At 35.6% G+C, this 27,780-nt stretch overlaps 1 protein-coding gene across 44 annotated transcripts in view; it reads right to left on the bottom strand.

Moving 5' to 3' along the window:
* The window catches only part of Nrxn1 (neurexin 1), a 1,091,229-nt gene that overhangs the window by 496,320 nt on the left and 567,129 nt on the right, over positions 1–27,780 (bottom strand). For 22 of the 44 annotated variants that reach the window (XM_048804359.1, XM_048804357.1, XM_048804361.1 and 19 more), the window contains 3 exons: positions 27,119–27,292; positions 21,855–21,881; positions 20,830–20,949 (listed from right to left, as the gene is read on the bottom strand). In XM_048804359.1, the coding sequence (XP_048660316.1) occupies positions 20,830–20,949; positions 21,855–21,881; positions 27,119–27,292 (321 nt within the window). The remainder of the gene's footprint in view (positions 1–20,829; positions 20,950–21,854; positions 21,882–27,118; positions 27,293–27,780) is intronic. The other 22 variants (XM_048804363.1, XM_048804371.1, XM_048804374.1 and 19 more) reach the window with 1 other exon arrangement.

The following is a 27,780-nucleotide window of genomic DNA, read 5'->3' as shown; positions in this document are numbered from 1 at the left end:
AAAAAAAAAAAAAAAAAAAAAAAAAAAAAAAAAAAAGAATCAGATTCTACATGCTTTTAAATTTTTTGTATTAAAAGATTTATCCAATGTAGAGCTACTATTGAAGTTTCAAGTTATATAGGTTATTCAACCGGATAAACTGAGATATCATTTACTAAAATATAAAGTTTGAAGGAGACAGAGTGGTAAGCAGAAAAGTACCAAGAGCTAAATTTAGAACATGTTAAGGTTAGGATACCTGTGAATTATTCAAGTATCAATGTTAAATACAATTTTGGATGTAAAAATCTGAATATGAGAAGTAAGGGCTAATGATAGAAATATCAATTTTTGTCATAAAGATCATATTTAAGGAGAAGGGAAATTCTCATGCAATTACTTAGATAAGAGATTTTAAATGAGGAGGATTTTCAGCTCAGGTCTAGACTAACTTCAACATTTAAGAGATGGGTAGAGCAGCAGAGGTGTTTGAGATGCCTGAGAAGGAGAAGTTACTGAGAGAAAAGGACCCCAGGTGTGTATGGTCACGGTCGGCAATGCTTCTAGAAAAGAGTCATCAAAAATTAAACTGTGATGAGAGAAGAAGATGATAACTGAAAAACAGTTAATGGATTTGACAATGCGAAGTTTATTGGTGCTCTTGGAAAGAGGAGCTTTGGCTGTGTGCCTTTAAGGGAGCCAGATTGGAGTGGGTTGAATGGTGGATGTGGGTGAATAATTGATGTTAGGTTGCACTTACAATTAAAAACATTCATACAGCTCAGCTGTAAAGGAGAGCCAAGAAACAGGGCATGAGGTGGATGATAGCTCAAGAGAAAAGGTTTTTGTTTTCTTTGTTTTGGTGATTAGTACAATCCAATAAATAATGTTGAATATTCCAGGGAAGAGAAATGAATAACTGAAAGACCAAGTCCTTGAGTACATGAGTAGATAAGCAGAATATGGCAGCAAAAATACTCCCTAGGATGTCAAGAAGAAAGTGGAAATGGTGGAAACATGGGAGAATTTCTTTCTACTGGCTTCTACTTGTCTTGTTGGTTGGCCATCACTTGTACAAAAGTGTGGGCAAGGAGTGAGTCATTGTTTGCATGAGGACCACTAACAGTGTTCTATAGTTGTGTTGGTCAGTCTGCGAGGTAGACCTGTTTGATTACTAGTGTTGTCAGGTTAGAACTCCTCAAACTAAGACCCAGGGAACCTAATTTTCAGTGAAGTTCTCTGAAAATTAGTTTCCCTGGGTCTTACTTTGAGGAGTTCTAACTCAGTCCTCTAAATCAACATGTGATCTTGGACTAAGCATTTGAAGATCCCTAGGTTTCAGCTTTTTATTCTATAGAAAGATAATGATAGAGATTATTTAGAGTGACCAGTAAACAATGCTACTGCTTTATTATAAATTTGAAGGAAGGTCTTTAAAAACCAACTGCTTCCCAGTCAAAATGGCTGCACACATAGTTATCTGTATTCATGAACAAAAAGTATAAAACTTTCAATGTGCCCTTTATAAAATCTGTTCTCAGTTATCTGTGGGCATGTTTTCTATTTCTTATAGTCTGTTATATGGAAATTTAAAAATAACTTTATTACTTGACTGCTTAATTACAAAAATGTGCCCAAGGCATAAAATGTAGAATCAAATATAAAAGTTAATTTGAATTTTTGGTACTATGGATGGACTGCCCCCCTACCACATGTTCATCAAGGGGCCTCTACCTCCGCCTCCTCCATGGCTCTTGTGACTTTAAGTGTACTTTATAAATTTCCATCCAGCAACAACACGATCAAAGATGTGCAATGAATCTTTTCTTTCCTCTCCGATAAATATCTTTGGTCTTAACTAGCTAAAAGTGTAGCAAAAGACATTTAATTTTAGCCGCAGGGTATCCATTTTCTGTCACACAAAAAAATAAATATACATAAAAGTAATAAGATCTCATAGAAAACAGTGTGGGACACAGCCATCTGACTTCAATTTTCTGAAATGCAAGGGATTGCAATTAACTCCCTTGTTATGATTAGCCTGTTGGAGCTGAGTCCCCTCAGTAAATTATAGCACTCACAACAGCCATAATGGTGTCACACACTAAATATTATTTGTCCTCTGATTTACAGTCCTGCAGATGAGTCATGGGACTTGTGGATTAATAATAAGGAGAGCCAAGTTCAAGATTTGGCTTTGTCTGTAATAATGTGCTTGCCTATTGGACCTTATTAACGTAGGTATTTGTCAGTTCTAGGATGAGATACTTGCCTCAGGAACAGTATTAAAGGGGATGCCAAAAACTCAGTGATCATGATATGTAACATTCAAAACAATACCTTAAAAGTAAATCTCTGTCTTAAAAATAAACATTTAGGGGCCGGTGGTATACCTCAGTGGTAGAATGCATGCTTTACATGCAAGAAGTCCTAGGTTTAAATATCAACAATGAAATAAAATGAAATTGATGATAAAAATATAAACATTAATAAAGACAGAACCAGTAGCAGCAACATGCTGAGCTTAACTGGAGGCTGCATCAAAAGAAAAATTAATACCGATGCTGCCTTTATTTAAATTTTTGATATTTTCTTCATCACAGATTGTTTGCATTATTTTTTTACGTTTTTAAATCTTGAACTAAAATGTCATTTGCCTCAATTACTGAGTTATTTGTTTGTTTGTTTGTTTGTTTGCCTCCTGAAATTTTGTGCCCAGATAGATGCCTCACTTGTCTCACCCTGGTCTCTGTGTTATTAATTTATCACCAAAACAGTTGGCATAGGGAAGCACTATGCTCATCATTTGTTCCTGCTGCCACAAAGAAGCATACTTTCCTTCTGGAAACCCATCACCTCTTACACTCCCAAGTCCTCTTCCTTCTCATTCCTAGAAGAGGGTTTATTTGTGTGCAGCCCTGGAAAACCCTCTGGATGGTCCACCATCCAGCACACCAGGAAAATAAAGAATGTTTGAAAGACAAGTAAATTTCATATGTTTTGCTCAAAATCAAGGAAGAGTAGCAAAGAAGGCAGGTATAAAAAAGTCAAGTTTTCCAACTGAAGGATCCCTGTGAATCTTTCTACATATATCTTACCAATATAGGTAAATCATCACTTCTGTACAGTTAAAATTCACAGAAGGATCAAATCATTAAAGTCAAAGAAAAATAATTGCACAAATATATCAAAATATATTTTACTATAATGTATAACTAAAAAGAACAAATTTTAAAAACATACTGTCCAGCCTCAAAAAAGCAAGTAAACAAAATTCTGAGCTCCAGTATATCGAAGAGTCACCTGTCTGACCTTCTCAATTTGTGAACTACTCTCCTCAGAACACTACAGACTCCACAAAGGGAAGATCCATGGTTTCTCGCTTACGTGTGTTTGATGTCCCATGTGAAGATGCATGGGATCTTAACTACCCTCACATGCTTTACTAAGAGAGAATTATCTCAAGGTGCATGGATGGGTAGAACTTTTAAGCCCGAGCAATGACATATGAAAGAGCTTTCACAGCAAATGAGCAAGGTGTGTGGCAGGGAAAATAGGTTTAGGGTGAAGGCATCTGTGGCAATCTTTCCACCTTGAGATTGGCAAGAGGAGACATCTTCAAGAGAAGGCCACTCAGGACTAGAGAGAGCCCCTGTTCTGCCCTCTCCCCCTCTGCACTGCTTCCTCAGAGGTTAAACGGTCCGGGAACAACATACTGACTTCTTCAACTTCATAATCCCTTTAAAACTTATAGTTTAGGTTATCTCATTCATAAGGCCTGAGACATATATTGCATTATATCACATTGATTGATCTTAATTGAATACCATACTGCATTGTTCACCGAAACACATGGGATAAAAGAAAAGAAAGCCTGCACCGAGATACATGGTTTCAGAAAAGCCATCAAAATAATGGTCCAAATATGCAAGGACAATGAGTTGCATGATGTACCCTAGATTTTTGTAACATAAAAACTGTACTATCCTATGCAGTTGCCCTTGGTGACTATTATGTCATACTTTAGTCTTATAGCTACATGTACATTTAATACTTCCTTTCATTTTTTTCTCTTTATCTCTTTTCCTTCCTTTCTTCCTATCTGCCTCCCTCTTTCCTTTGTCTGCTCTTTTATTTATTTATTTTTTCCTCATTCCTTAACACAAGTATAAGCCCACAGCAAATCTTGAGCAGTTCTTCTTGGGTGTTGAATTGAAAGCATCCTTTAAACAGAGAGAAGCCTAATTGTAGAATTATGGGTGATTTTGCCTTTCATTTTTTCTGTTTTTAATTGTTTACAAGTACACTTTTTTCCCATAATCAAATAAAAATATTTCAAGCCTTCCAACTCTTTATCTTACAGGAAAAGCCTGACTCTACCTCATCTGATTTGAGGAAAAATATCCTGCATATGAACAAAAACTTGATACAATATATAATCCTGGAACTTGAAATTCCTTTATTTTGTATTAATTAAAATTGTCTTGGCTATTAGGCTATCTTTTAGATCTCTGTGATAAAGTCTTCAACTGTCATGCAATAATCCCTCAAATGCCCATGCCAATAGGGCTACACACTTAACATTTTAATTAAAATAAATGGAAATTCTGCCATTTTTTTTCTTGGTCCTACCACAAATTTAGAATGTAATCCTACCTAGAGAAAGGTGGACTTGAAATCAAATACAAATACATATCTCAAAAGAGAGCTCCGTTTACATCTAGGATTTTCTTCATTTTTGTTTTCAAGAATAATCAGAAATATCACATGTGCTCTATTAAAGATGCATTTAGCTAATTCCTTTGTGGGTGCTGGGAGATTAGTAGTGAGGCTTAGAAAGTTACATAGTGAGCAGGGAACATTATAGAGCTACAGATATTTTAAGAGTTCCCTGAATCTACTATCTATCCAGCTTACGACTTTTTACAATCAAAATAAAAATCCCACCATAAATGAAATAGAAAACTTCACTAATTTCCATTCACCAATGATGGTAGAAGCCCCCCATGGGTTATTAAGTCTGAGAGATGTGTGAACAAACATGATAATAAGCAAGCAAAGTGTATCATAAAATATACTGTGTTCATTTATTGTGACAACTGGGGTGTAATTATACTAGGAAATGTACTGCACTTTAGTCAGTGAAAGTAATAAAATCTGAACACCAGGAGACCTTTCTCGACTCTGTGCTATTAAACTACTTTTGAGGAGGTGAACGATCTAAAAATATGGGAGGAATGTTCACTTTCATAGATCAGCAAAGTGGGGGTTAGTCAGATTCTCTTGTAGTCTTATGAATAAAACCTCTGTTTTTTCCTCATTAAGTGTGGATATAGTGCAAAAGAACATTTCTCTCAATTCCTGGGTAATTATAATGCCTTGAAGGTTTATAGATTACCTGTGCTATTCATTTCCCTTTCTTCCTTCAATTAAAGAAATAGGGAGAGAAAGAAAAAAAAACCTCACCCTATTGTATTGATAGTGCCTTTGCAAAGCTGAAAACAGAAAGTCAAAGGAAACTTGGAGAAAGATAAGAAAACAAAGGTCCCCATGGGAGATGATGAGGTTGCCAGATGCTGAGTGGGTGTAATGATTAGAGCATTAATGGAGGTCACTATGAAAAATGAAAGAAACATGTAATTTCAGATTAGGAAATTCTCTGCTTCCCAGAGTGAACTGCTATTTAGGAAAGTATAGTTAATTGAATTTTATGACACTTTTTACAAAAATTAAAATGCATATATTTTACTACCCTAATAGTTTTATTGCTACTCTGAGATTTATGTGTAGTGATACACCAAAAAGCATATGCAACAATCCACTAAAGAGCACCGGAGTGGATTACTATGGTTTCCTTTTGTGCTTTGGCAGCCGACAATCAAGATCATAATTACAGGACTGGAGCCACCTGCCAGCTCAATGAACAGAACCACTTGGCTCCACATAAAATAAGAGCAATTTTAACATTAAAAAGAAAATGAGTGTTAAGCCTTAGGGGCCTTCCAGGACAGCCTATGGAAAGCTGGGTATTTATTTTTTCTGAACAACAAATGACTAATTCTTACATTAGCCCCTTTTATTGACGCAGGAAGAGTAGGGTCTGCCAAGGCTTTTCTGGTTACACTAGAGTATCTAATGAAATGAATGCCTGCATTCAGAGTTGCTTGGGAAAGGATTGGTGAATCCAGAGCTCTTGTGGTAGATTCTAGGTAAATTTCAGATTTGAGCATTTATTCTGTCCAACATACAGAAGCCGGAACACAGGGATTGGCCCTCACTTGATTAAAACCACTGTGTTGAATTTGCTATACCACTGGGGATTACCACAAGTCAATGAGATAGAAATGGTGAAGTCAGGAAAGTGAACCGCTCAAGAATTTTTTGAATTAGGAATTCTAATATACTAAACAACCTGATCTACAACAATGTAACGTTTTCCTCTGAGTTCCTCTAAATATCACTTTCTCTGAGGAGTCTTACCTTGGTTCCTTAGTCTTCCTGATCATCCCTTGCTCTCTACCCTAGCACGCTTCTATTAGCACAGCACTTCTTACAGGTTAATGTGCATAGGAATCATCTGGGATCTTGTTAAATGCACAGCCTGGGTCAGTAGGTGTGTCGGTGGGGAGGGGAGTCCTGTGAGTTTGTATCTCTAATGAGTTTGCAGGTACTGCTGATTCTGCTGGTCCTCAGAATATATTTTGAAAAGCAAGGTATTAAAGCTTTTCTTAAAATGTCATATCATAATCTATACAATTCATTAGTCATTTCTTCTTGACTATGAGCTCCCTGAAAGCAGAGACAAAGGCAGCATCTCAATAGATCCCAATTCTAGAATGCCTACCAGTTTGGGGGAAAAGTAGAATCTTACCATATGGTATTACCCTTAATTCTCATAACAATCCTAAAGATCTGTAATTATGTTCCCATTTTACAGATGAAGAAGCTAAGTCTCAAGCGACGTTGATCAACCTGGCTATGGTCAGAATACAATTCTGGATCTATCTCCCAAGTCTGTGTTCTTTTCTTGTGTCCCCTAAAACCGCCCCTTGTTCACTTCTGTATATGCAGAGTGTGGAGCATCTGTGAGCATTTTATCTATAGGTTTCACCTTTGCTCACATTAGCTCCCTTATGTGGAATGTTCTCCCTGCTTCTTCCTAACCAATTAAAATCCACCTCACTCTTGATTGCTTCCACTTAGCTCACTGGCTCTTAGGTTTTTTCTCTCTTCTGAATGCGCACATAGCAATTGTTTGCATCACACAAAGAGCATTTAAATTGCTAGTTATGTTATGAAAAAATGTATTTAATTCATCCAAGAATTACTTATTGAGTATGTTCTAAGCACCATTTGTGGTTGCAAGCATTTGCAATGATACGTGGAACAAAACATACAAAACTCCCTGTTCTCCTGGGTCTTGGGGATCATTTCCCCAGCTAACATGAAAACTGATAGGGAGCAGGATTCCAATCATTTTACTTTCTGTATTTCTCACCGTGTTTTAATCATAATAGCTGTTCAATTAATAATGGTCTCTGATTTGGGTAATTTACCATGTAGTTGTGTTCCTAATACACAGGAGAGTCCGAATCACAAGACTTCTCTTTTCTCACAAATGACCTTATGAAGTGAAATGCTGCTTTTGTGCTGTTCCTCGTTCTCTAACAGTGTTTTAGGTCAGAAGCAGAGATACTAAGGTTACACATGGTGCGATTATCAGACAGAGAGAGAGAGAATGCACCAAAATTAAATCACAGTAGTTCCCAGCATAGCTACATTATCTGTTCAGGTGTATAGAAATTTCAGGCACCTTGATGAAAGGCCAGTCTCACCAGCAATGATGATTTTCTCCTTTCTACACACCCAAACTATAGACTACAGAAAAAAAGAACCCTCCTAACTAAAAAAAAAAATTACATTCTTATAATATCATGATTTTTTTTTCTTTAATAACATCCCAAATTTGTGCTATCTTAAATAGGGAATGCATGTATTTTTCTGGGTTATTCAGAATGCTCTACATTCTACTTTATAAAAAGCAGCAATTTCAAAATCTGCTCATGCACTAAAGCTATACAAAGGTTTTCTTTTTGAAGCTGCAGGCTTTGTAAAGTTTCATTAGGTGTATTGGTCTCATGTGTGTATAAATACATGTACATGTCTATACACACACATATGATGCAGACCAATAGATGAATGACTTAGAAGGAAAACTAGTATTAAATCTGCTGTGTATCCTTTCCTTCTGATTTTTGCAATTTTGTACATTGAAGAAACCTACATGTATTAATCTTGTGTCCATTTTAAACATGTAAAATAGAAATGTAGAAATTCACATGCTCCTTCTCAACTTGGCTATGTTGTTATACATTGGAAAACTTCTTGATGTACTCTATGGATGGAAGACCATGCAATTTGAAGTGAGTTCCAATTCTTATTAACATGAGGCGCACGTCATCACCTTGGATATAGCTTTTGTAAAATGGGGGTCACCGTTTCTTCACACAAGGATGTTATAAGAAAAATTCTGATATAAAAAACATCTAACATATATAGTAGGTGTTCAGTTACTAATGGTTTTCCCGACCATACTGACAATCTTGCATTCCTATTATATTATTCTTTTTAATCATTAAACCCCATTATTTAAGTACCAATTCATAATTATATTTAGCAAGTACACAACTATGATTCCTACATTGGTAAATACGTTCAACTTAAAGTAAATTTGATGGAAATAGATATCTGAGAAGAGCTATAAATAAATATCTGGAGAAACATAAAGAAACAAATAACTGAATGAAGTCTTTGCCCTGTGTTTTAGGGTAAATTCAGGTTTCCTTTCTAAAAAGAGGAAGACATACCATTAATCAGATTGCTTTTTCCTGGTCCTTCCTTTTTATAGGACTTGGCAGGAAAGGTGTTTGGCTAAAATATAGCTTCAGATTAGTGGGTGTGACTGAGCTGTAGCCTGCATCCTACAAAAGCCTTAAAATGTGAGTAAAAATAGGTCTGAGGTTTGAATAGAAATAAGAAAACAAGAATATAGTGACAAAAAGTCATAGACCCTTAGAATTCTAGACAAAGCAATCAAATTCTTCCTTTTCAAATGGGGAAACTGCAGAGTGCAGTGGCACATGCCTATAATCCCAATGACTCAAGAGGCTGAAGCAGAATGATTTCAAGTTCAAAGCCAGCCTCAGGAACAGCGCGGTACTAAGAAACTCAAGAGACCCTGTTTCTAAATAAAATACAAAGAAATGGGGCTGAGGATGTGGCTCAGTGGTTCAGTGCCTCTGAAGTCAATCTCTGGTGCCCCCTACAAAATAAAATAAAATAAAATGGGGAATCTGAGGACCCTGTAGCTTAGGTCCTGGCTGAAAAAAAAATCTTTGCATGTGAATCACATGTGATTAAAAATAATCAAGAAATATTAAGATCTTATTGGACATGGATTATTTGCTAACGAGAAGGAAAACTAGAGAATTACCAATAAGTTGGGATCACATTTATTGAGTGAGTAGTATGTAAAGATGGCAAATTTTTTAGGCAATGAAAACAGATGACATCTGAAATGTGTCTTATGTGAATGGCACTTTTGACAATGGTTCAGTGGACTCTCATTTCTTCTAGGTTCAAACTTGCTTACAGAAAAGAATACTACTTCATTTCCTATCTATACAAATTATCATAATATTGCTCCAAAGAATCCAAAAAGATAAGAATAGAGGGATTGGATTTGGTCATTCTCCTCACACTATGGGGAAAAAATTGGTTTTGAACTAGATTTTTCACAGCATGACTGGTATGAATGGAAACTCTTCAAACCTTCTCAAGATTGCCCTCCAACCGAGGAAGCTGATAATCAGAATGGAAATTGTATTTTTTTATATTACCATGTATGAAACACTCGAGAGTTTATTGAAACCCTCAGAAATGAAGTCACGTTTTAGTCATAAAAAATTTCTTAGGGAGAATTTATTTTATTTTATTCCATTAAAAAAAGCCTTTTCTTATCTGGAAAGCATAGAACTAAGAAAAACAGATCCCATTCCTAGAATTTCTAGCTCAAGAGTTCTGGGCTGAAATCTGAGAATATGAATTTGTAACAAATTAAACCGACAATGCTGATACAGGTATCACAGTTTGGGAACTACTAATACTACTGAGGTAGGTCAACTTCTTAACTTCTTTTTTTTTTTTTCTTCAGATATTCTACTTCTAGCATTCTAGCAATTTATATTTAAAACTTTCTTTCTTTTTTTCTCAATCCTTCCAACAACCAAATAAGTTCTATTTCTGATGCTTTCACTATGGTCTCAGCAGACAGGTTATCATGTAGGTAGACTGGAAGGTAGGAAATAGTCATCATCCTTTAAGACTGATTTCCAATATAGTCCAAAAAATACCAAATCCAAGCAATTAGGCAAAATGAGCATCTTGGTCTTGGGACAATTGTGCATAAAAATGACATCCTTTGCATATTTCATATAGAAAGCTAAACACCAATATTTTTAATTTCATCTGTACAACACCAAGTGGATAGTTGGCCCTTGTATAGCTTTTGCAAAGGGAACACTTAGAGAATTCTTCAAGGACATTGGTGCACTAAAGCCAGGCACACAGTGATACACTATTATTAGAGAAACAGTATCATTTTCCCCAGAGATATGATGTTACTGCCAGAAAAACACTGAAATATTGCAAAATCTTAAAGTGCATATAAAAAAATCAAATAGGTAGTGTAGCATTTCATAATTATGTGATTATTCCTGCAGGTATCAGCTAATTAATGAGTAAAAAGTAAAGTGAACAAAAAGTAGTTATCTTGAAATGACAAAAGGTCCTAGCATTTGTCAAATTTAATGTGATAATATATAAAGCAGGACTTCAGTGGAATTGAAGAACAGAGAAATTGATGTTTTCTAAACCCATCATCTTTCACAGTGTGTATGCGTGTGCTCGCCCGCATGCACACACTCACACACATTTACCCAAAGTACTTCTTAGCTATATATAACTCGAATCACTGGGTCTTTACTAGCAAGAATAAAGATAATGAAAAATGCATTTATAGTAATATGATACAGCATAATAAATTATTCCTGCCAGATGTTACATGGTATGTATATATATTTTTAAATAAAGGGTAGGAATAGGCAGGAAAAACACCACACACACACACACACACACGTGTGTACACAGTTAACTAATGGAGGCTTTGAGACACCAGTCTTCAAATATTACCAAGCATTTGACATGGGCTAGGCACTGTAAGAAATATTGTCAAAAACAGAAGAACTGGATGTAAAATGTAGTGAAAAAAAGTCGTACACAGGTTGACACCTTTTAACAGTACATGTTTGGCCTCCAAAGCAGAAGAAATCACCCAAGAGCAAAGACTGTCCTATTCTGGTAAAGTTGACCTGAACTAGGTTATCTGCATGGGATGCATTTCCTTAGGCAGAGTAGAAGTAGGGGTGGTGAAGGACAGTCCAGAGGAGGGGGTCATTTGGCAGAGACAAAACCACATGAACACTCCATGAGTAGTACATCAGTGTGTTCTACACATGCCTATATCATATAAGTTGATGCCCGAGCATATAAGGAAAAACATGCTGTGGAGGAGCAGTTGTTGAATAACATGATGGAGAACGTAAATGTTGAATGAAAGCATGAAGGACCAAGCATGAAGCCAAGGAAATGAGGATCAGTAAGACCTACTGACACCATTAGGAAAGGAAATACTGGGGTAGCAAGGAGAGGAGTTTTCAGGTGATCCTAAAACCATAAATGAGAGCTGGTACAAAGAACTACTCCATTTGGCTTGATGTTGCCATAGCTTTCAGGGACTAAACTAAAAACAAAAATTATAATCATCATCATTTTGCTTGCTGGCTCTGAATTTCAGAAGACAAGTTGCATTCACGACTCAGGCAGCAGCCTCTCTTACTGCATGCCATAGATCACTTTTAGTTCCATGAGATTTAATTTTAAGAACCTTAGGTTTTATCTTTAGCACTTCAACAACACTGAAAATGCTTCCAGGTTTTGATTTACAGAATTATTGTCACTGTCAATAAAAGGAATGTGCCTGACACACCAAATCCAGTTTAATTACTTCTGTGATGTCTCCTGCGGCTGAGAGGAAATGGTATTTCTCTGACACTTTCCTGTTTTTAATTTAGCAAAATGGGACACTTCCCCTGAATAGGGCCTAGGAGAGCAGATTCATGATTGATGCCATCAACACGGACCCCACAGTTTCAGCAATGCTCCAACTGTGCAATGATTACATAAATCTGGATCCTCAGTTCTGGATTCCTTCAAGTTGTACATTCAAGTGACCATCGAAGACTTGGTGTACAGCTGGTCACAGTGCCACATGCATATAATCCCAGCAACTCAGGAGGCTGAGGCAGAAAGCTTGCAAGTTTGAGACCAGTCTCAACAACTTAGCAAGACCCTAAGCAACTTAGCAAGACCCTGTCTCAAACTAAAAAACAAAAATGGCTGGGGATGGCCTTAGAGGCAAAGCACTCCTGGATTCAATCCCTGGTACAAAAAGAAAAAAACTTTGTGTGTAAACATGGCTGGTATACTGGGCATTGTGTCATAATCTGGAGAATTCAATAGCCTGTTTTTACCCAGTAGTATTCACAGTGTCAGCATTGTCCTGAGCTATTGGAATCCAGATGAGGCCTTGAACACTTCCAACAGGAGGACTGCCAAATATCAAAATACACAGTGCACCACTCAGTTGGAGAAACCAAGCAAAATATATTCTTTATTTTCTGCTACATATTCCATCTGTTTGTCTTCTTAAAGGGTCATATGTTATATATTTATAAGAAGCATTCACACCTGCGCGAACAGTTTCCACCGTCTCCTTCAAATGCAGCCTCCTCCTTGTTCACGACCCATTTTTTTAAAAACATCTTTCTTTATCAGCTGATCCTTTTATGAAACTTGCTCCATTCTGAAATTATTTCAAGTTAAGAAATGCCTTTGTACCTCCCAATCTCACCCAATCCTGGGGAGATGAAGCCTCACACTCTCTAGGTCATTTTCTGAAAGATGTGAATTTAGATCATTAGAGTCATTAAAATCATACACTCCATAACACCCAGAGCTAACAGATCATTCTTGTATTTTATGCCGCTGTTGAATGCTACCAGAGAGGTAAAAATGTATAACAGCACAGAGCTGGAGAGAAGACTGTAATTCCTCCCCATAAAAGAATTCTACCCTTTTTAATTGCTGCAGTAAATCTCATTAAAGACACAGAATGCTTTGTTCAGGAGGGAAAAAAAAGGATCACTGGACAAGAGGCATCTTCTTCACAGTAACATTTTTTTCCCTTATGATGTGAATTATCCCTTAATGCAAGCACAACGTTATTTTTATCTTGACCTTTTCCTGGACTCTACATTTCTTGAGAGCTTTCTTTCCCTTCTCTACAAATACGAAGGGCCCATGGTCATTACTATTAATCTCTGTAGTAATTTTTCATGCCCTGGGCTTCATGCATTTTCTTATGTTTCTCTTATATATCTTCCAAAGACCTTCAAGGACCATATTGCTAACCTCTGATGTGGATTTATTTTCTTTCTGCTCCCACAACTGAATAAAGGAAAAGCTGAAAGGTAATTAACATAATGAAACACTTGGAACACATTCATTGTTCAGCACTGAATCTGAGCTGCCCGTTTCCCATCATAAAAATACATTGTGGATCTGATTTAAGCCAAGGAACATTAGGTGATATTTTGCCTGATTTCATGATCGAATATTAAATTATTATTTTTGAAAGGCTGTCACAGAAAATTCCCTTCTCTCTTTCTTAATCAGTACCTTTTTATAATAGAACTGCAAGTTAGTGACAGTGTGCTTCAACAGCTCACCTTGAATTTTTAGCTCCTCTTTAGAAGTGGCAACGAAATAGTTGAGGGGAAGAATGTGTTTCAGGCAGCACAGTGCTTAAAATTAAATCTAAGAATTTAAGAGTCAGAAGAGCATAAGAATAAATTGCAGCGTTAGATTCTGCTTATTATTAACTTCTCTTTGGAATTTTTCTGCTGGGGAACTTCCAAAGCACTGACATTGAAGGTACCTCTTTTTGGATGGACTATGGGTGGAAAGTAGAATATGCTTTTAGAGACAGACTTACATTCCAATTCTGTTTCTGCCAATAATTAGTCATTTTGACCCCAAAAGTTACTTAAGATTATTTCTCAATATTCTCATTTTTTACATTAAAATAAGATTTTTTTGAAAATGAAAAATGTGAAATTTTTAGAATATAAACAGCATGCATGTCATACATATTAATCCTGTTTTTAACAGCAAAATATGTTGATATGATCTACATAAAAAATTTTTATAGTTCTTGTACACAAGAGAAGTATATAAACCACCTATGCCAGATCCAATCTTCCTTTTAAATCCAATCAAAATTATATTCTTTTCAAATAAAATATTTCATAAAGTTCAAACTAATTATGTTTAATCTTATACTCCTTCTTAAGGGGAAAAAAACACATGATAATTTGATTCCATCAAGTGGGGGAAGTATTTTACAAATTATTTTCTTCACATATCTTCTTAACAAATGGATATTAAGTTATTTATTATTTATACATATTTAATATCATGCAGAATTCTGAAAATACATCATGATTTCTCTTCATTTTGTTCACCAAACCTTCATAAAATCCACATTAAAAACAAAAATAAACCTAAGACATGAAGTTTCAGAAATCAGCACCTATGATTAAGGCTGTATCTCCACTCTAGCCTGGATTCTGCACCTGCATTATTGCTATGGGTGGGAGGCAAAGTGACAGATCTTGGCAAAATGTACTCACACAGAAACAAAAGTATCCAGAGGGAGACTGTGGTCATAGATCCATTTGAAATAGTATCTATGAAAATTAGAACCACAGTCACCCCTTCAGGATAGTTAACCAAAGTGATTGGCAAAACTTTTTTTTCACTGTAGCCCTGGTTAGTTGAGATGGATAATATTCACCACAGTAATGCAAAAGGGAAGGCCAGCTTCATGTTTACCTAAGATTTGTGAAGAAGAGGACTAGAACAAGTGCTGGGAGCCATTAGCCAAGTAGGTATGACAATTTCCTTGCCAGCGTACCCCATGTTGCTGACATTTTGCAGTGACATTGAATGTAGTTGACCTTGCTCAAGGACCAGGGCGGATTAGGGTGTTCCCGGTTTAACATAATCGGGTTTAGGGCGTTCCCAGTTTAGGTTCCAGGTTTAAGGTTTAAGATTATTCCTGCTGGGAATAGGGCGTATCCTGCTGCCTAAGTTCCCCTTGAGTTCTCACGGGATTCAGACAGTATATTTTTGGAGATAGAAGCCCAGTGGAGGTGAATTTGGGCAGAAAACGTGAATTTGGGAGAGAACGTGGATTTGGGCAGAGAACGTGGATTTCCCCAGAACGTGATTGTAGACGGCTGGTGTGAGTTCGGGAATAAAGAGTTGCTGTTTGAATCTACAAGTTGTGTGGTGGCTCGTGATTGTGTGCCCAGCCAGACTGCGGCATTTGTGCCCAGCCAGACTGCGGCAAACAAGAGCCAAATTAAGGTCCAACATGGTCAGAGTTTTCATCAACTCAGAAAAAAATAGAGGACAGCAGGTAAAGAAAACATCCCCAGTAAGCCTTTCTCCTTGATTTCTTCTTTTCTTTTTTTTTTTTAATGTAGATAGGTCTTCATAATTCTCAACTTCCCTGTTTCATTGAGCAAATAATCTTCTTTTGTAAAAATATCAATATCCTACTTTTGTTCTTTTTTTTTTCTTTTTACTTATATATGACAGCGATTTCTGAGAGCCAAAATGGCAGCATGTACATAAGGTAAAAGGCGACTTAAGAGTTATGGATGGCACAGCTGTTGTACAAGGCAGCGAACTGATCTAGATAATTGAAATGAAGCAAAGCTCTGTTCTACTGTTTTGAGATTTTTCTTCCCACTTCTTACATAAACATAGTCTATACTATGATCTAGCTGCCTGAGTGCAATATGAAAATACCAACAGTTCCTTTCATGTATCTATTTTTATGATGTCTATTACCAATAAGAAGAACAAAAATAAATTTATATAAAATATGAGAAGATAGCACTTCTTTTATGTATTACATTTCTCTGCCATGTATTATGCTTTCTTTTCTGTCTTTTGTTGCATTTTCTGGCTGGCTATGAACAATGTTTTAATCCTTTATAGTTTAACCTGAGACAGATCTGACCCTGTTCCCCACAGATAGATTCTTTTATTATCAGTAAATATTGCTTATAAATTGCTTTAAAAAGCTTAAGGACCATCATTTAGAAATGCTTGAGTGATTCGAGGTTAATACGACTCATTACAATTACAATAAGTATCTGTCTATGGATATAGCTAATTGTGAATTTAGCCCTATATGGTACGAACAGCAAGTCAGTCCACAACTTAATGCTATTGGTAACTCAAGGAGGGAAAGAAATTTATTATGTTATTACTTGGATATACTTTTTTCACATATATTATGATTCACTTCCATTACTTTGAATATTTGATTCTCTTTTCAAACAACAAAAGAAGATAAGAAACAAAGCTTAAGATATTTATAAATGCCATGGTAAAAAAAAAAGTCAAATGTACTTTATCCTTGCTTCTGTGAATATTTGTAATTCTCATACAAAAGATAGAATGAATTTGTATCAGAGTTTCTCTTGACCAAGTTTAGAATTCAGAAAATAGTCTTTTTATTAGCAGAGCCCACACCCTCCTAAGTTATAGCACCAAAAGAACAGCATTATGATGTATTACTCCCTTATGGTAACAGACATCCTTGCAGCTGAACTGTAATTTGGCACACTACATTTCCATTCTAATGTAATGTGACAATGTTATTATGTTCGCTATTTTCCATGTGATCATAGCCATATTCATCTTCTCCAACCTGACATTAAATTAGCTAATATGGTTATATTCTATTCTGGACCAATGGGAAAAAGCAGAAAAGAATTACTGAATAACATACTGATTTGATGATGATGAGTGATGTGCAAGCATGAATTGGTGATGTGTAGATGTTACATAATGAATGTAAACTTAGCACAGACCTGACATACAGTAAGCATTTGATAAACCATCAACCCAAGAGAAAGTTCACAAATATTTACAACATAAAATAATATGTGCGACACACTATTGCCCTAAGATTTCCAAAGAAGAAAAGGTAACGCTCAACTCTGAGAACTGAAGAAATTTCCATGGGATAAAACAGTTTAAGTGGAAGTTGAAAAGGAAGTGATACTCTTTCAAGCAGAGATAGTGAAAAGAATGCAATCCAGGTGGAATGAGAGCACTCCCCAGGTGGAAAGATTAGCATATGTAATGCTGAGGAAATTGGAAAGTGTAATGCTGTACAAAAAACCATGAGTAAGTAAATTGGCAGTAACACACCATATGGACAAGGATCTGCAATAGACAAGTATGAAAATGAAGGCCAGGGTCAGAACATGAAGGTTGATGAACTCCAGACTGATGAATCTAGAGAGTAGTGTTGACCACTGAGGATGCCCCAGAAATTGTTTTGAAAGGTTCATGCATTCAGTCTACATTGGTTTAATGTGTTGCTATTATCACCAATTACATGCAACATGCTATACAAAATACTGGGCTTATGAGCTAAAAGGAAGAAAAAATTTAAAAGGAAAAAAAAATGTTGTTTCAGGAGAAGTACATAGTCTTATAGGGAGATGAGATATAAGAAACTATAAAGTAGAAAGTGATGATTGATCAAATAGTAAAATATCCCTAAAGAAGTCAGAGGAGGAAGAATATGCCTGTGGTTGAGAGAATCAGGAGAAATCAGTGACCTTTCAATCAGGGAGAAAAGGAAGAACAGAACTAGGAGAATGGTCCAGGATGGATTGGAGGAAGGAGGGAGGGAAGTGAGGAAACAACCAAGAAAGGACTTCAAGAAGCGATATGCAGATCTGAAATTTGGCAGTGTTGAGCATGCAACACTACATGCCCCGCACATGCCATTTTGGTTAATGTGTGGGTCGCTCAGATGGCAAATTTCCATGGAGGAAAGCATTTCTTACAAATGCATTTCTTCCAAATAGCATTTGGCATCACTGCACAAGTGCCTCTTTCTTGAAAACTTCTTTTCAGTTCAATTAATTAGTATGATTTATCCAAGATTACACTTGCATACTATAAAGTATTCCCATCTTCCCATTGTTAATTATATCTCCAGGCTAATATAAATAAAAATTTCTAGTTACTATAATCCATTCCTTGGGAATTATCAGATAGATGACATTTAGAACTTGCATTTTGGAGAAAGATTCTCATGTTTAATGTGGTGTTTTCTTTCCCATATTAAAAATATTTGTTCCTATTTCCTTTTCTGTTGTTGTTGTTGTTTCCTATGAAGTTGAAGACTATAGTCCCAAAATTATGAATTATAAACTACATTAGAGATATAACTTCATTAATAAACAAAATGCCCTATATGGCTTTATTATAAAAAAGAAATGTCACTCTCTATACAGAAAAGGAGTTTGGTAAAATTCAATCACATTAATTCTATTTGTGCATCTTATAGAGAAACAGTGAGATGTAGACATAAGACGTATTTGGATTAATTTAAAAAGTGAGGAAAATGTGGCAAAATACTTCAAGCTTCAACTTACATGTCTTCAAAGTAACAATTACTATTGTACCTTCTACTAATTATAATCGATATAAAAATATTACTTTTAATATTGATTTTTGCTTACATAGCCTAATCACCAGAAAATCCAAGATGAGAATCATGGAATCATTTCCCATTTCCAGAAAACCCAGTACGAGCTAATGATTTAATCAAAATGCATGCATTCCGAGAGCTCTCCAAAGCAATTTTAATGCTGATTTGTGCAAGAGGCATATCAGAAGACATATTTATTGAATGACATTTACCTATTTACAAGAAAATAACAAATAGCTTTATCATTGTGATCATTACTACTATCACCCAAGAGCAGTATACAAATAGTTTTCTGTAAAAAGCGATTTGGACAGGATGATACTCAGGGTTGGATCTTGATGTTCTTTTAGGAAAAGCCCAACAAATACTTCCGGAAAATTGTATTCTTCATATTTAACTGGTATATGAGGATGCACAGTCTGACACAACCAAATGGCAACTGTTTTGTAAAACATGGAAACTAGATTAAGAAAAATTTGGCAGAGAATGTTCTTTAGCAAAATGAAAAATATTTTCATACCATAAAGCCCTCTCAACTACCACATGTAGTCATACATCTGTCAGAATCATATTCAGGACTAAAAATTTGCCATAATAAAATCAACAGAATTTCAGTCTTCTGGTCCTCCTGGAAAATAACTATGTCATTTTCTATGGGACAGGGACAAATGCAGGAAGTTACTGCTCTAGAGATGTATATGCATATTGTTATTAAAGCATTTATAAGGGTTACACATTCTTTGTTTTTTGCTTATATTGGTACTTAGTGAGTCTTTGCTTAAAATTATTTATGTAATTCAAAATAGAGTTATTGGTTTTAAGTGTGATTTGTTTTGCAGAAATACAGTGTTTGCAATACAAATAATATATTTTTATTGCTTCAAGTTTACTATAATTTGATGGAAGATAACACTAATAAAATGGAGAAAGATGGTTCTCAATCTCTGATGGCCTGGGCATTGCAGACTTCTTCCAAGTATAAATTTACTCTTTAGTAATACATTAATTGCTTGCTTTTATCGTCAATATTTTGGATGGGAAACTGTTGAACCATATTTCTAGGCCTCCACAACTCAGTTCAATGGAATATTTTAGTTTGACTCCACCTTTGACAGTGTGATATACATATCAACTGACATGAATAAAGTCCAAATTGACAAAGGTCAGAAAGAACAAACTGTAGACATTATTTAAGTCCACACTCAAGTCTACCCTCTGCTGTGAAACCCCAGACTTTTAATCATGGCATTCCCTCTCCCATAACCTAGAACATTAGCTTTGCAAGTTGTAGTATTTATAACATAAAGCATATAATCTACTTTGCAAACAGGAGGCTTTGTCAGGGATATTCTTTTAATACAGCAGAAGGAAATGCGTTTTTGGAAATGCTTTTCGCGTTTTGATAAAGTGCTTTAAAACAAGACGATTTGAAATTTAAGAAGCAAAACTTTGTCCTAAGGACCAATTAATTCCACCATGGCTGCTATAATATAGATAAGACACTAGTAGGTATGATCTGATATAATGCAAATGCTGCATTTCATTGTCATTCTTACGTCAAGGGATGAAAGAAGAAAATGTGAGGGGCCAAAAAACAAGGGAGAGTTCTTGAAGGACAAAGATTAAATACATTGTTTTTAAAGTGAAGGCAGAAGTGGACTTAGATATAGAAATACAGAAAAATGTAATTCTTGGAGCCAGTCACCAAAATCACAGTCCTGAAGAAATGATCTCACAAAATTAAATGGAATTTAATATAAAGCACTACGAAGTTTCAAAAACTAGAGGAGAATCACCAAATATAGGAAATGAAAAAAGTTCCTTTGAACAACAAGACTGTTAGTCAATGAAAAAAAAACCAAACAAACCTGCACTTGAAATCTAAAGAATCATCATCATCACAGCCCTTAGCTAATGATGTCCCAGAATAATAATTTAATATGTGGGAAATGTCCTTCCTGTAGAAAGAACTGCTTCTCTTGGTTATGAAAGCTCAAGTGCATAGAACATAAGGACTCCCAGTTTTAGATGTTGAATAAGGAATGGTAGCTAGGAGTGACAAGGTACACTGCGGTACTCACGGTCATTGCAGAGTGGCCCACTGAAGGAAGTCATGCTACAGTCACAGCTGAAGCCATCCCACTGCTGTAAGCAGACACCTTGATTGGAACACGAGTCCTCTTGGCAGGTTGTGCTGGGCCCTGTGAAATATTCCAAAGGAAACTCGGGTTTTTAAAAACAATCTAAAATATTTTACACGTGAGCTAGATCACATAGAGTAGTTGCCAACACCTCAAATTACATGTCCAAACCAGTTGTGAAAGTTCTAGCTCACACACCTGAATTAGGAGCTGAGAAGCTGTAACATGAAGGTTTTCTTAAGTTTCAAGTATATGACAAAATACATGATAGTAATAAACTTAACCAACAAATAGTAAAAGCAAGTGCATAGCTTCCAATATGATCATGGTAGCAGGTAATCTCACTCCATCATCAATAACTCTCTGTCACCATTTGGATTTTTAGAAAATGAATGGATCTCCTTAACTTCAGACCAATGAAATAGAAGCACCATGAAAAATGGAGATTATAACTTCATGAAATTGAGATAAAGATTGGCAAAATAACCAAAGAGAGTTATACAGAAATGCCCTAGAAGTTCCAGATGTTTCCCTGCACAAACTATGGATAAAGTTATGATTGCTGGGTGTTTTGGATAGGTATGTTGGCAAGTATCAATTCACATGCTTTAACGATCTCATGCAATTAAACAGAAAATGAAAAACTCCAGATAGATGGCATGCCCCCATTGAACATACAAGTCAAAAGAATGCTAGTCTGGTTCTAAAGAATCATAACTAGAACACTGGAAAACAGAGAACTAAAGAAGTATGATTGAAGCACTAAAGGCAATCACTATACAAACAAGTTCAAGACTGAAAGCCTTATGCAAACTCTGCTGCAAAAGGAGGTTTCAAGAAGGGAAAAAAAATGAAATTGGAACCCAAATAACAGTTACAGCAAAAATGTAAAAAACAGTTATTTTAGGTTTTCCACTGTGTAGTATGGGGTTTCAGTCTTGTTGAATACACACAGGGCTATCTACCTTGCAAGTCAGCTTTCATCAATGCAACTTTGTCAGCAAAATAAAAAAAAAAAGCAAAATATAGTAAATGTTAGTAAGCAATACTGAAATGGGGCAAACACAGAAGAATGTTCAGATTCAAAAGAGCATGCTGCTGTCAAGGGGAGAAAATGCTATGTACAGCAAACAAATTAAATTTAACAGCCATAAATCTTAAGAGAAGCCAAAATGAGAAAGCGGTAACGTATTAGAACTGTACTGTACATATGTGCGTATATGTATGTGTGTGTGTACATAATGGTCGATTGAGCCAATGATATGTAATAAAGGAAAATTAAAAGGGTTATTATAATTTTTCCTCTCTTGAGTAAATATGAATGCTTTACCAAATAGACTGTGTTGCTTTTTTGGAACATGCAAGTACCATTAACAGACCAATTATTCCTTTCTATGTTTCCCTCCCTAGGTCTTTTATATTTTTCTTGCAATTAAAGCTTAAAACTGTCATACCAGTTATTCACTGCCAACAGTTGGACTTTATTATAACGTCAAACTACCAAAATGCATGTATCTTTTGAAATGGATAAAAGTAGTGAGGATGGAAGAAACAAACTGTAAGATAACTCTCCTTAGAACAAATTCCTTTGTAAGATTTCAGTATGGAATATTCATCTTTCCTCTTTCCAGTTAGGTGTACACTACTCAAGGACTTCAGAGTTATGTTCATATGAACTACACCTTCACAATGGTCTTCAGCCCTAACAAACTGCCTGATGAATAATTATTACAGTAAAGATTCACATAAAAGGGATAGCTTTGGGTAGGAAGGGAATGCAATCCAACTAAATAGTTTCCAAGTGTAAATTAAAGATATTTTCTAATAAACAAGATTTTTAGGTTTTCTGAAAATATAAAAATAGATGCCAGCCTAATTGGATGCTACTAATAGTGACAGGCTTTAAGGTACTTACTTTACTGATTAAAACTGAATTGCCTCTGTAAATTGATGTTGTAAAATGGGTTTTAAACATAACCCTTACAATCACATTTCTATGGGAACTTTCTCAATAAAGGTACTCTTCATAGGAAATGACTGGATTTAGCCTTACCTAGGTGAATTTTCACAAATTCAGAAACCATGATATTATAAATTCTGATTATATGATGATATTAACAATAATAATAATAATAATAACAATAATAATAGTTTTTAGAAGTAGCAATAATAATAATAATCTCTTAGGTGCAGGGAGCCTGAATAGATGTAACCGTTACTCAACTTTGTGTCAAAGTACTGAGCATTACTGAATTGCTCAGTTTTTATGGTTGTTCCAACCTATGAGAGGTAAGTGGCCTACAGATCTTTAAGACTGAGAATAATCAGCGTTTTTTGTTTTTTTTTTTAAATAAAGTCTCTCAAAGCAACCCTCTTTGGTACACTCCTTCCTAAGATGAGGGCAGCAATCCTCACACAGGCCTGATGATGCTACCTGATCAGATAGTTATTTGCTCCCAGCCTACACAGCTGAAGGACAGACAGGAGCAAGAACTGATGAACAACTAGAGTCTTGCTGTTTTTTGTTTTTTGGTTTTTTCCAAAAAGCATCAGCAATGCAACTGTGAAACAATGCTAAACTCTAAAAATAGTAAAACTGCAACCCTAGAAATTAATCTGCCCACATTGTAGAAATGCAACTCAGAATACCTGCCAAACCTTGGTGAGCACAAACCCATCCTTTATTTTTATTATTGTTTTCATTATCACAACAGTCTTTTTATATTCAGGTATTATAAGAGAATGCATGCCTATGCCTGACAAGACACATTTCTCAAAGTACTCACCTTCTAGAATAATACTTAAGTACTGACAGGCATTTGCACAAGACAGAGCCTTGAATTTATTTTCCCCTTTAGTTACATAATGTTTCTTTTATTTTACCACTGACTAAAATTGGGAACAAGCCAAAGGACATTTGTATTAAGTGATTTAAAAAAATATGTCTGAAAAGGAGAGAAAAATAAAGGAAAAAATTATAATACATGGAAATCAAAGGAACAATAGGGGATGATCGTTAGATGCCTGGGCTTTCAAGGAAGGAAAATTGAGTTTGAAATACCTGTCATTAGGCATCTAACCTTAGGGTTGTCACTCTACCTCTCTGAGGCTCAATCTACTCATTTAAAAAAAAAAGGCAATAACACCTGACTTATAGCCTTTTGAGGATTTAAATAAGAGAGCATATGTAAACATATTAGCACCATTGCTTAATAAATAGACAAGTATTTCTGTCACTTATCAAGTAGTCTAGGACTGAATGTTGTGGGTCTACAAAAAGATGATGAAATTTTTTCACCAACTTTTTGTACAGATGTTATCTTGACTTTAGTGAACCTGATTATTGCCCTCTAATTTTTGTTAAATAAGCAGGAACATGCCGTCCAAAGCAGTAAATGTCAAAGTGTGGGTGCTATAACATCACCATCACTTGGGCACTTCTTAGACTTAAATTCTAGGGCTCCCTACCAGGCACCCTGGTTCTGGTCTCTGAGAATGTGGATTTTAACAAGGTTCCAAGTGATTCTGATATAAGCTAAAGTTGGAGAAACATTAAAGAGACTTTGACAGGGTAAGGTTTTACCCCTAGCTGATACGCATTTTATTTTTTTTAAAAATTAACTATTGCCCACTGAAATAAGTTAGAAATGAAAGGTATCAAGTGATTTTTAAGGAAAGGCCAAGAATTTTTTTGCATGCCAGGAGCTTAGAGATTTGTGGGTCTCATTGGGTAGGAATGATGAAAAATGTTGACAAGTTGTTATTTGATTGCTATACTATTTCTATTATTATGGAAATTGATTCCAATGTGATTTGAATTCATGCTGCATGAGATAACTGTCTTTCAGGAGATAATTTATGGGTATCTATAATTTAATTGCTACTCCCAAAAACACCTGACTCTCATCAGGTCTACTTAGGACAAACACATAAATACTTAAAGTTGTTAACCTAGATATTGGAAAGCAAGAATCAGGGAAGTTTCAGGGTAGAAGGGAAGGGGCATGTGATAGTCTAAGAGTAAAGAGAAAGGGTGTGAAAAGGGGTGAACATTATTAAGGCTCAGACATGTAAAGCCTATGGAAAGAACCAATATTGTTCTCAACTGAATGAATTAAAATGTATAGATGGTAATTTAAATCCACCAAGACATTGTGGAATTAATCATCCTAACCAAATTGCTTACTAGATCAGGTTGGAGAACAACACCAAGTTCATTACTGCAACTACCCTGTGTAGAACTTCTTACTTCCCTAATCTTCTCTTGTACCCACTCATGAACATCAGCTGTCAGTGGCTGTGTCTGTCTGTCTATCCTTACCATTTCTTGTAGATGAGGAAGCACTTACAAAGCAACTTGTATAGAGCCTTTTTTTTTTCTTTTGTGATGCTGGGGACAGAACCCAGGGCCTTATGCATGGGAGGCAAGCACTCTACCAACTGAGCTATATTCCCAGCCCCAAAAGCCTATTTTTGAAAAATATTTTCCAAAAACTACACAGGACCTTTTTCTTTAAAGTAGATCAATATATAATTTCTCACTAATTAAGTCACCTCCAAGAACTAAAGTCATGTCCACATCCTTGTCTCCATCTGCTTGAAGTAATTTTTTCACTTAACAATTTTGTTGCCTCTATTGAATTGGTACAAAGAGAAAACACATATTTTCTTTTTGTTTTACAAAAGTGTTCTGTCAAAATTTGAAATTAAGAAAATAAATATGGTGATAATATTAAAAGTGAATTCAAATCAGACACAGGTGTGTGTATCTGCAATCCTAGCTCCTCAAGAGGCTGAGGCAGGATCCCAAATTCTAGACCAACCTCAGCAACTTAGGAGAACCTGTTTGTAAATAAAAAACAAAGAGAGCTGAGGATGTAGTTCAGTGGTAGAGTGCCCCTGGGTTAAATCTCTGTTACCACCAAATTTGATTCTCCTTTATTTTTTCAGCACAGTTTGAATTTCACCTAACTTTTAAGAGAAACAGATGCTTCAGAAAGGAAAAATATATATATATATATATATATATATATGTTTTCAAATAAAAACTTTCCAGGTACTTAGGTAATTACTAAATATAATGACATTATTTTGGCCAAGAATTAATGATTCATCATCTTCCAGGGGATAGGAATTCACATTTGCTTCTTCTTCTTCTCTCCTAGGAAATCTCCTTGTGGATCAAACATTCTCAAAATGGATCAAACTCTGCTCAACATTAAAAGAGAGCAGCAACACATCCACAGCCAAACAATTCATGATGATATTACACTACATGGATGGAGAAGAATTGGCTCAAATAATCTGAGGTGTTGATGTGAAAATTATCTAAAATGAAAGCAACGATCAAAAAATACTCCTACAGATCTTGATCTGATAGCACAAAAGAATAGATGATAGTTGAGTGCATTTCTGAAGTGTGAAATATGAGCCTTGGGTAATATAAAAAAACTATTTTTTTTTTGCCAAACAGATAATACATTGGATACACTCTTATTTCCAGGTACACACATATCAAACAGTGATTTGAGAATGGGGTATCTGAACTTTATGGTTATTTCATAGTCCATTGAATGTGGATTTTTCAAAGTGGGATCAAGTTGATTAATACTGGAGTAAATATATTTTTCTAGTTTAAATGGGGTATCTAGTTTAAATGGGGTAAGCTATAAAATGTGCATAGCAGAACTGATTAACATGCTAATTAGGTGAACTATAGAATGCAAAGGAATGGAAAATAGCAGTAGTCAGTGCATTGATCTACTGAGAGAAATTAACTGGGTGTGTCCAGAGAAGGTGGGTTGCTGGTGGAGTGCCCTTTTGGTTTATATTTTATATATGGTTTATATTTTCTCTCTCTCTCTCTCTCTCTCTCTCTCTCTCTCTCTCTCTCTCTCCTTCCTGGTTCCATGTCTTGTTCTGCTTTCCTCCTCTACACCTTTCCACCATCATGATCTACCTCATCTCAGGCAAAGCAATGTAATTGGCCACAAGTGAACAGAGACCTCTGAAATCTTGAGCCCCAAATAAACTTTTCCTCTTCTTTGTTGCTCTTGTCAGGGCTTTGGGGGCACAGCAACAAAAAAGTTGATTAAAATGCATGGATAAGAATTTCTAAGTTCTAAGAGGGAGTTCTACCAGTTAGCAGAATTTTGCTGGCTAGTGAGATTCATTCTCATTTAAAGGTGGAATTAGAATAATGTCAAGGGTAATGAAAAAGATCTAGTACCTTCACATCCTCTCTCAATCTGTCCATTGCAGAAAAGAGCATCTGAGATGAGGTCCGGAAGCCGTCCATTTAAATCAACCGATGCCAGGCAGCCTTGAAAGCCTTCCTTGGCATGGACGAGTTTTGGCAAGGATTTGTATGTTTCTTTAGCCACTCCTCCTATATACAAGTCACCTGTGGGAAGATCAAAGTCTTTGTCACAAAAGTTACATATTATTGACATTAAGCATACAGTAGCAGGAAGAAAAAGAAGTGAGACTTATTTTTGTTAAAGTAATAAAACATAAATTTATGACTCATTATTTTCCTAAGAGTGTGAAACAACAGAAATATTTGAATAATAGATTAGAACTAGAAGAAATTTCTTTATTTCCAGGAGAATTAAACAAGTTCAACATGGGAAGTGGATAGAACATAGGCCATAGGGATGCATGTCCCAGCACTGAAATGCAAACCAGTTACTTACCAAAACCTTGAGCAGATTTCATGATCATTAGTATCTTCATTTTCAAACTGAGAACAATAAAATCTATTCTGAAGGGTGGCTATGAGTATTAAATAGGAGAACACATAGGAAGCACCCATTGGAATGAAAAAATACAACAGACACTCTTGTAAAACTCTTCTTATTAAATTAACGTCTGCTTAGAAAACCTTGGGTC

This window comes from Marmota marmota, unplaced genomic scaffold (genome assembly GCF_001458135.2).
Source record: "Marmota marmota marmota unplaced genomic scaffold, marMar, whole genome shotgun sequence".
Taxonomy (NCBI): Eukaryota; Metazoa; Chordata; class Mammalia; order Rodentia; family Sciuridae; genus Marmota; species Marmota marmota.
Note: the sequence above shows the minus strand (reverse complement) of the source record. Positions and strands in the feature narration are given on the sequence as shown.